The sequence below is a fragment of the Salvelinus sp. IW2-2015 genome, unplaced genomic scaffold, assembly GCF_002910315.2.
Source record: "Salvelinus sp. IW2-2015 unplaced genomic scaffold, ASM291031v2 Un_scaffold2988, whole genome shotgun sequence".
In the NCBI taxonomy this organism is placed as follows: domain Eukaryota; kingdom Metazoa; phylum Chordata; class Actinopteri; order Salmoniformes; family Salmonidae; genus Salvelinus; species Salvelinus sp. IW2-2015.
In genome coordinates, this window is record NW_019944282.1 from 54,887 (window position 1) to 64,917 (window position 10,031).

Consider the following 10,031-nt stretch of genomic DNA (forward strand, 5'->3'; position numbering starts at 1 on the left):
TGATTAGGGAAGCCACCGCTCCACTAGACATGATTACGCATGAGGGTCATAAGGAGAGAATCAGTCTCTTCCTTGTTGATTCTCCTGCGTTTCCCGTGGTGCTGGGCTTACCCTGGTTGGCCTGTCATGACCCCACTATTTCGTGGCAATGGAGGGCTCTCAAGGGGTGGTCACAAGAGTGCTCAGGGAGGTGTGTGGGGTTTCAATTGGTGCGACTACGGTGGAAAGTCCAGACCAGATCTCCACCGTGCGCATCCGATCAGAATATGCTGATTTGGCTCTCGCCTTCTGTAAGAAGAGGGCGACTAAATTACCACCTCATCGACAGGGGGATTGTGCGATAAATCTCCTGGTAGACGCAGCACTTCCCAGGAGTCACGTATATCCTCTGTCACAGGAGGAGAAGGTGGCTATGGAAACATATGTCTCCGAATCCCTTCGTCAGGGGTACATTCGGTCCTCCACTTCACCTGCCTCCTCGAGTTTCTTTTTTGTGAAGAAGAAGGATGGGGGTCTGCACCCGTGTATTGACTATTGAGGTATCAATCAGATCACTGTGAGGTACAGCTACCTGCTGCCTCTCATCACCAGTGCAATCGAGTCAATGCACGGGGCGCGCTTCTTCACAAAATTGGATCTCAGGAGCGCTTACAACCTGGTGCGTATCCGGGAGGGGGACGAGTGGAAGACGGCATTTAGTACCACCTCAGGGCACTATGAGTATCTCGTCATGCCGTACTGGTTGATGAATGCTCCATCAGTCTTCCCTTTGTCGACAAAATTTTCCGGGACCTGCTCGGGCAGGGTGTAGTGGTGTATATCAACGACATTCTAATATACTCCGCTACACGCGCCGAGCATGTGTCCCTGGTGCGCAGGGTGCTTGGTCGACTGTTGGAGCATGAGCTGTACGTCAAGGCTGAGAAATGTCTGTTCTTCCAACAGTCCGCCTCCTTCCTAGGGTACCGCATTTCCACGTCAGGGGTGACCGCATTTCAGCCGTGCGTAATTGGCCGACTCCAACCACGGTAAAGGAAATGCAGCGGTTTCTAGGGTTTGCCAACTACTACCGGAGGTCTATCCGGGGTTTTGGTCAGGTAGCAGCTCCCATTACCTCACTAGTGAAGGGGGGACCGGTGCGGCTGCAGTGGTTGGCTGAGGCGGATAGGGCTTTTGGTCACCTGAAGGCTCTGTTTACCTCGGCTCCCGTGCTGGCTCATCCGGATCCCTTTTTGGCGTTCAAAGTGGAGGTTGACACGTCCGAGGCTAGGAAAGGATCCGTAATCTCTCTCAGCGCTCGGGCACGCCACCAAAGCTCCGCCCCTGTGCTTTATTTTTGAAGAAGCTCAGCCCGGCGGAACGAAACTATGATGTGGGGGACCGGGAGCTGTTGGCTGTTGTCAAGGCTCTGAAGGCGTGAAGACATTGGCTTGAGGGGGCTAAACACCCTTTTCTCATCTGGACTGACAACCGCAATCTGGAGTACATCCGGGCGGCGAGGAGACTGGAACCTCGCCAGGCAAGGTGGGCTATGTTCTTTACCCGTTTTGTTTTCACTCTATCCTACAGACCAGGTTCCTAGAACGCTAAGGCAGACACACTGTCACGGATGTATGACACAGAGGAGCGGTCCATGTATCACACTCCCATACTTCCGGCCTCTTGCCCGGTGGCACCGGTGGTGTGGGAGCTGGACGCGGACATCGAGCGGGCGTTACGCACAGAGCCCCCCCCCAGTGTCCAGCTGGGCGCCTGTACGTTCCGTCTGCTGTCCGCAACCGTTTGATCTATTGGGCCCATATATCACCCTCCTCTGGACATCCTGGCATCGGTCGGACGGTGCATTGACGGTGCATTGCCTTAGTGGGAAGTACTGGTGGGCCTTGGCCAAGGACGTGAGGGTTTATGTTTCCTCCTGCTTGGTGTGCGCCCAGTGCAAGGCTCCCAGGCACCTGCCCAGAGGGAAGTTACAACCCCTACACTTTCCACAACAGCCTTGGTCGCACCTGTCGGTGGACTTCCTGACGGATCTTCCTCCCTCACAGGGCAACACCATGATCCTGGTCGTTGTGGATAAGTTTTCTAAGTCCTGCCGTCTCCTCCCTTTGCCCGGTCTCCCTACGGCCCTACAGACTGCGGAGGCCCTGTTCACACACGTCTTCCGGCACTACGAGGTGCCTGAGGACATAGTTTCTGATCTGGGTCCCCAGTTCACATCCAGGGTCTGGAGAGCGTTCATGGAACGTCTGGGGGTCTCGGTCAGCCTCACCTCAGGTTTTCACCCTGAGAGTAACGGGCAGGTGGAGAGAGTAAACCAGGATGTGGGTAGGTTTCTGCGGTTATATTGCCAGGACCGGCCCGGGGGAGTGGGCGGCGTTCATCCCTTGTGCATCGATGTCCCAAGACTCACTCCGCCACTCCTCCACTAACCTCTCTCCTTTCCAGTGCGTATTGGGGTATCAGCCGGTTCTGGCACCTTGGCATCAGAGCCAGATCGAAGCTCCTGCGGTGGACGAATGGTTTAAGCGCTCGGAGGAGACCTGGGACGCCGCCCATGTGCACCTACAATAGGCCGTGGGGGACAAAAAGCAAGCGCCAACTGCCACCGCAGCAATGCCCCGGTGTTCGCACCGGGGGACCAGGTCTGGCGCTCGACCCGAAACCTGCCCCTCCGCCTGCCCTGCCGGAAGCTGTGTGCGTGGTTTGTCGGGCCATTTAAAGTCCTGAGGAGACTGAAGGAGGTATGCTACAGGTTACAGCTTCCCCCAGATTATCGTATTAATCCCTCGTTCCATGTGTCCCTCCTCAGGCTGGTGGTGGCTGGTCCACTCCAGGAATCTGAGGTGCGGGAGGTTCCTCCGCCACCTCGATGTCCTCGATGGACATCGAGGGGGCCCCGGCGTATGCTGTTCGAGCCATCCTGGACTTGAGGCGTCGGGCGAGGGGCCTTCAGTACCTCGTGGAGTGGGAGGAGTATGGTCCGGAGGAGAGATGCTGGTGCCGGTGGAGGACATCCTGCACCCTTCATTGCTGCGGGATTTCCACCGTCTCCATCCGGATCGCCCTGCGCCTCGTCCCCGAGGTCGGTGTCGGCGCACTGCTGGAGCCACGCGTCAAGGAGGGGGTACTATCACGACTTCCGCCGAAGTTGGTCCCTCTCCTTGTTCGGGTGGCGTTCGGGCGGTCGACGTCACCTGCTTTCTAGCCACTGCGATCCACTTTTCATTTTCCATTTGTTCTGTCTTTGTCTTACACACCTGGCTTCACTCAACCAATTACTTGTTTATTATTTAACCCTCTGTTCCCCATGTTGTGTTTGTGAGTGATTGTTTATTGTAATTTGGTCCGTCTTTGTGGGCTCGTGATGTTACTTTGTAAATTTGTATTTTTGAGTAAAATACGTTGATTACTCATATCTGCTGTCCTGCGCCTGACTCTCTACACCAGCTACACACAGGACCCTTACATTTACATTCTATACCTGCAGTAACTGTAACCACCTCTCTGTTTCTCTTTCTCTGTCTCTCAAATCAAAGACAATTAAATGTTGCTTATCACATACGCCGAATACAACTGGTGTAGACTTTACAGTGAATTGCTTGCTTAAAACTTGTTTGGGATGGGGGGCAGCATTTTCACTTTTGGATGAATAGCGTGCCCAGAGTGAACTGCATCCTACTCAGTCCCAGATGCTAATATATGCATATTATTACTAGTATTGGATAGAAAACACTCTGAAGTTTTTTAAACTGTTTGAATGATGTCTGTGAGTATTACAGAACTCATATGGCAGGCAAAAACTTGAGAAAAAATCCAAACAGGAAGTGGGAAATCTGAGGATTGTAGTTTTTGAACTCACCCTTATCGAATACACAGTGGTATATTGGTTATTTTTCACTTCCTAAAGCTTCCACTAGATGTCAACCGTCTTTAGAATGTGGTTTCAGGCTTCTCATGTCAAGAGGGGCCGGATGGGAGATGTTTGAGTAAGGGGTCTGCCTACAGCCTCGTTCTCAGTCATGTGCTTTCACTTGAGAGGTCGCTCTCGTTCCAGTGCTTCTCTACAGACAATGGAATTCTCCGGTTGGAACATTATTGAACTTTTATGATAAAAACATCCTAAAGATTGATTCTATACTTAGTTTGACAAGTTTCTTTGACCTGTAATATAACTTTTTGAACGTTTCGTCCGAATGGACCAGATCGCGCTTTTGGATTGTTTACCAAACGCCCTAACAAAAGAAGCTATTGGACATAAATGGACATAAATTATTGACAATATCGAACAAAACAAGCATTTATTGTGGAACTGCGATTCCTGGGAGTGCATTCTGATGAAGATCATCAAAGGTAAGGGAATATTTCTAATGCTATTTATGAATAATGTTGACTACCCAACATGGCGGATATTTCTCTGGCTGGTTTGGGCTCTGAGCGCCGTTCTCAGATGATGCTTTTTCCGTAAAGTTTTTTTGAAATCTGACACAGCGGTTGCATTAAGAGAAGTGTATCTAAAGTTTCATGTATAATAGCTGTATTTTCATCAACATTTATTATGAGTATTTCTGTGAATTCATGTGGCTCTCTGCAATAGCACTGCATGTTTTGGAACTACTGAATCTAACACGCCAATGTAAAATAAGATTTTTGGATATAAATATGAACTTTACCGAACAAAACATACATGTATTGTGTAACATGAAGTCCTATGAGTGTCATCTGATGAAGATCAACAAAGGTTGTGATTAATTGTATCTCTATTTGTGCTTTATGTGACTCCTCTCTTTGGGTGGGAAATGGCAGGGTTTTCTGTGACTTGGTGGTGACCTAACATAATCGTTGTGGAGCTTTCGCTGTAAAGCATTTTTGAAATCAAGCACGGTGGCTGGATTAACGAGAATTGTATCTTTAAAAATGGTGCCTAATTTGTATGTTGAGAAAATTTATGAGATTTCTCTTGATTTGTATTTGGCGCCCTGCACTTTTATTGGCTGTTGGCGAGTCCTAGACAGGTTAAAATTATTTCCCAGCGATGCGAGTTTAAATAAATTAAATAGTAACTAACACAAGAGGAATAACATAAAATGCGCAAGAATGGAGCTATATGCAAGGAGTACCAGTACCGATCAATGTGCAGAGGTAAGTAATTGAGTTAGATATGTACATGAAGGCACGGTCAGTGACTAGGCATCAGGATAGTAATAATAATAGTAAAATAAAGAACAGAATAGCAACAGCAAATTATGTGTAAAAGTATTGTGTGTGTATGTTGTGTGAGTGTGCGTCTGTATTTGTGTGTTTGTGTTGGGTCTGTGTGTGTGTGTGTGTGTGTGTGTGTGTGTGTGTGTGTGGTGTGTGTGTGTGTGTGTGTGTGTGTGTGTTGTTGTGTGTGTGTGTGTGTGTGTGTGTGTGTGTGTGCATAGTATGGTTTGAATGTGTGATGGATTTGTCTGGGAGTGACAGTGTAGTGTGGGTGTGTGAGTGAGTGAGTGTGTATATGGTGTGTATATATAGTCTAGTGAGTGTGCGTAGGGTAGGTATATATCAGGTTAGTGTATATATAAAGTGTACAGTCAGTGCAAGATAGAGTCAGTCCTGAGAATTTAGGTACCATAATTGATAATTTAGCAGCCTTATGGCTTCGGGGTAGAAGCTGTCTCTGAGCCTGTTGGTCCGAGAGCCGATGCTCCGGTTACGTTTACCGGACGGTAGCAGAGTGAACAGTCTATGGTTTGGGTAGCTGGACTCTTTGGCAATTTTTCGGGACTTCCTCTTAGACCACTTGCTATAGAGAACCTGGATGGCAGGGAGCTCAGCCCCTGTGATGTACTGGGCTGTCTGCACCACCCTTTGTAGCGCTTTGCGGTCAAGGGCAGTGGAATTGCCATACCATGCGATGATGCAGTCAGTCAAGATGTTCTCGATGATGCAGCTGTATAATTTTTTGAGGATCTGAGGGCCCATTCTCTTCAGGACTGTGCAGGTGAGTGTGGGCCATGTTAAGTACTTACAGATGTGGACGCCAAAGAACTTAAAGGTCTCGACCCACTCCACAACATCCCCGTCGAGGTGTATGGAGGTGCTCTCCCCTCTTTCTCCTATAGTCCACAAACAGCTCCTTGGTCACCACACTGCTAAGTCTATGACTTCCTCCCTGTAGGCTGACTATCTCTCTCTCTCTCTCTATCTCTCATAGATCCACCTCAGACAGTGAACATCACACTTAGTGAGGCCTCTAAAACCACAGTCTTACTATGTGTAGCAGACGGCAACCCACAACCCAGCTACACCTGGAGCAGGTACTCACTCCTATGTAAACTAGTTCAAAGCAGTTTAAATGTAAATGTTATCTGCACTTGTTAAGACATGATATCTAAATTAGCTAAAGGACAGTTGTTGAATTATGCTAGCAGTCAAATCATGCCTTTGTCTTTAACACACACACAGTCACACACATACACTCAGCCCCTCTCCTCCTCTCTCCCTCCCCCTCAGAGTGGTCCAGCCATGGCCTGGGTCTTCAGTGAAAGCTGAGGGAGACATACTGCACTTCCTCAGTCTCAACTCTGAGCTGAATGGTCGCTATGTCTGTGAGGCCTCCAACCCTTACGGACGAGCAACTGGCTCCCTCGATGTACACATATCCTCTGGTGAGAAGCACCTGACGCACGCACGCACGCACGCACGCACGCACGCACGCACGCACGCACGCACGCACGCACGCACCTTTATTGTCCCATAGGAAAATGTGTCTGATAAATATACAGGCTTTCCTGGTATACACATAAAACACATATATGAGGTTGAGAAATGTGATGTAGCATGGATAACAAGGATGCGCAAGATGCTCACTTATCTTTCACTGCATGTGTTAGTTTCAAACTTATGGCCTCATTACCCTTTCTACAGGAAGGTACTATATAACCATTACTAAGATGGTCATGATACACACTTATCTCTTACTGCATATGTACATGTCTTATAACCTGGTATTATCTCTTTGCTTTCTGCAGGAAGTGTTTGCATCAGAGCCATTATGGTTGCTAGGGAAACAAGATTACATGTCATTGTAAAAGAAGACTGTTTCTTATATTAATTGTATCCCCTCTCTCTTCACAGAGACATCTGCTGTCTGTTGGGTTCTACTCATTGTCGTTCTCTGTCTGATTGTTGCTGCGGCTGCACTCATATGGTACCGGTGCAAATACGGACGGTTTCCTTGGTAATGTCATCTACTGTAATATTATGAACAGAATATTTCATTATGAAAAAAATAAATCATTTTAATTTGATGATAATATATTTATTTGGATCAGATTCAGATTATATCTTTTTCTTGACGATTTTCCAGGAGTCCAATCATAGCCAATCACCAGTTCCAGGCACGACAACAGGTATGTGACTATGTTAAAGTCCACCATTGTTGTGTGATTAACCTATCTCATCAGCCACTTTCTGCTATGTAATAATACTGTTATAATGTCTGATGACAAGGTTGAGGAAGATGAACCTGGGACGTCTGAGTTCTAACACTCCAAACCAGGAGGGCGGAGAAGGGAGAAGTAATGTGATGTAAGGAACACACGTTTTTTAAATAATTATTTTGTATTTTAATATTATTTATATCTTGTTTGAGGTATTGTTTATTCATGAGGTATGATTATTGTGCTATTTTAAAGAAATCACAGGACAGGTTGAGAACAGATGCCAGAAGAATCGCAGACATGTACTGTGTGGGGGAAGAATTCCAGTCTGTCCATTCTCCAACGCTACAGCCATTTGCAAAGAACAAGCACATTCTCCAACTTAAAAAATAAATAAATAGTTACCTTTATATAACTAGGCAAGTCACTTAAGAACAAATTCTTATTTACAATGACGGCCTACACCGGCCAAACTCTGACAACGCTGGGCCAATTGTGCGACGCCCTATGGGACTCCCAATCACAGCCAGTTGTAATACAGTCTGGATTCAAACCAGGTTGTCTGTAGTGGCCTCTCTAGCACTGAGATGCAGTGTCTTAGACCACTGCACCACTTGGGAGCCTAATGAACAGGGACCCTATGCAGTATTCTCTGTGACATTATAAACCTCAGCTTGGCCCCTCCTCCACCACAGCTTTAAATAGTGCTGGTCCTCGTTTCTGTTTTTTGTTCCCCTCTCATGGACTCCGCCTTGCCGTGGTGGAGGGGCATTGTTGCTTCAGCGGGAACAATAACTTTCCTGTATGTATGTATATATGAATGGTGCATGTTGAAGCCAACTAATGGGAGGCCAGGTATAATCTAAATAACATGTACAAATGGAGAATATTGTCAGTAATGACTAGCCAAACCCTGACTGATGCTGGTACTTGCAGCTGCTCTAAAATTAATTCCTTCATATTATGCAGCATTATGTAGTCTTGGTTCAGGGAGCAGTTATAAGAGGAACCATAAAACCGAAGGTGTGGCTAGTTTTTTTTTCCTAACTAGGCAAGTCAGTTAAGAACAAATTCTTATTTTCAATGGCAGCCTAGGAACAGTGGGTTAACTGCCTTGTTCAGGTGCAAGAACAACAGATTTTTATCTTGTCAGCTCTGGGATTTGATCTTGCAACCTTTCAGTTACTAGTCCAATGCTCTAACCACTATGGCTAGTGATCCACTGGGGACAGAAGCTCCACTAACAGCTGCCTTATGATCCATGCATTAACCCTATCCCTGATTAACCCTATATTATTTGTTGTTTTAGCCTAGTATTAGTGTAGCATGGCATTTTTCGGCCACCAGTAGTTACTGTAGGTAGTTAGTAGTTAGAATGCAGTTCTTTTCCCTATATTATTAGCTAGAATGCAGGTCTAGTTACAATGCAGATCTTTTCACTAAGATAATTTTTAGAATGCGGGTTAGAAAGAGACTGTTATGTCATGTCTTGTTCAATATGTACACACAATTTTCAAAAGGCCTTGCTTTGCTTCGTGCACTGTAAAGCCCTTGTATTTCAGCCTTGGAACTAGGAACACACAGTGACAAGCTGTTTCCTGGTCGTTGTGGCTCTGTTCTGTCTGCTTGATTGATGATATGGGAGTGGCTCTTATAGACCACATGGGGGTTCAAGGCAGATTAATTCCCTCCAGATCCATGAACTGTTTTAGCCTCAACTTCCTCCCAACCCAATCTTCCAAAATACGTTAATTCTTATCAAGTTAAAGCATTCCTAAAGGTTAACCTAGTGTGCACTTCTGCCTTTTAATCAACAAGAAGAGACATGTCTGTGGGTTCAGGGGTGGTAGTGGTAGTGGTTGGTGTGTGTGTACATTTCTTTGTGTTGGTTTTATTCACACATACTGATTGGTTGGATGCTAATTAATCCTATACTATTCTGAGTGGGACATGCCTTTCGTTCTTCAGTGAAAATGAAAATAATCCAATATCTCTAGTGACCAGGAACTGCAGTGAACAGTAGCTGTTTGACCACTCAAAAAAGGAGAAGAAGAAAGAAGAAGAAGGAACTCAGTGAAAACCACAGTTTTGTTGCAATCACCAAACTTGCATTAGAGATAAAGAATGATATTTAGAATGTCTGTTAGACGGTTAGCAGTTGTTTCCTTCCTGAGAATAAATGTTTAACTACTCTTTAGTTTCAGTGCTTTTGAACATATTGTAAATTGTTACAAATCATTCAGAAGTTTGAGTCTGAGTCTACCTATTATTATACTATTATTGTATTATTAGCATTATTATTATTATTCTATATTATTATAATTATATGTTTATGTGTTGTGTGCAGTAGGTAAAGAATGTATATTTTTATTGAACCTTTATTTAGCCAGAAAGTCTCATTGAGGCCAGAAAAGGGAGACCTGGCCAGAAGGCCAGCAGTAAATACAAAAAAACACATAGAATTCAACAGTACAGTGCATACACAGCAAAAACATGACTCCCTCACATTACTCTGTTCCCGGAGATGGGGAGTTTCCATTTGGAATGTGTATCCAGTGACAGAGGGGTGATACAGAGAGATTGATGAAAACAAAAAACTGTAAAAAT

At 45.8% G+C, this 10,031-nt stretch overlaps 1 protein-coding gene across 3 annotated transcripts in view; it reads left to right on the forward strand.

Annotated features, from left to right (window-relative positions):
• LOC112075113 (nectin-4-like) overlaps window positions 1–9,621 on the forward strand; it is a 25,619-nt gene extending 15,998 nt beyond the window's left edge. For 2 of the 3 annotated variants that reach the window (XM_024142149.2, XM_070440775.1), the window contains 6 exons: window positions 6,197–6,299; window positions 6,496–6,650; window positions 7,120–7,222; window positions 7,352–7,394; window positions 7,495–7,572; window positions 7,680–9,621. In XM_024142149.2, coding sequence (XP_023997917.1) covers window positions 6,197–6,299; window positions 6,496–6,650; window positions 7,120–7,222; window positions 7,352–7,394; window positions 7,495–7,530 — 440 coding nt within the window. In that variant the 3' untranslated portion in view covers window positions 7,531–7,572; window positions 7,680–9,621. The remainder of the gene's footprint in view (window positions 1–6,196; window positions 6,300–6,495; window positions 6,651–7,119; window positions 7,223–7,351; window positions 7,395–7,494; window positions 7,573–7,679) is intronic. The other variant, XM_024142150.2, reaches the window with a different exon arrangement.
• Window positions 9,622–10,031: the final 410 nt, after the last annotated feature.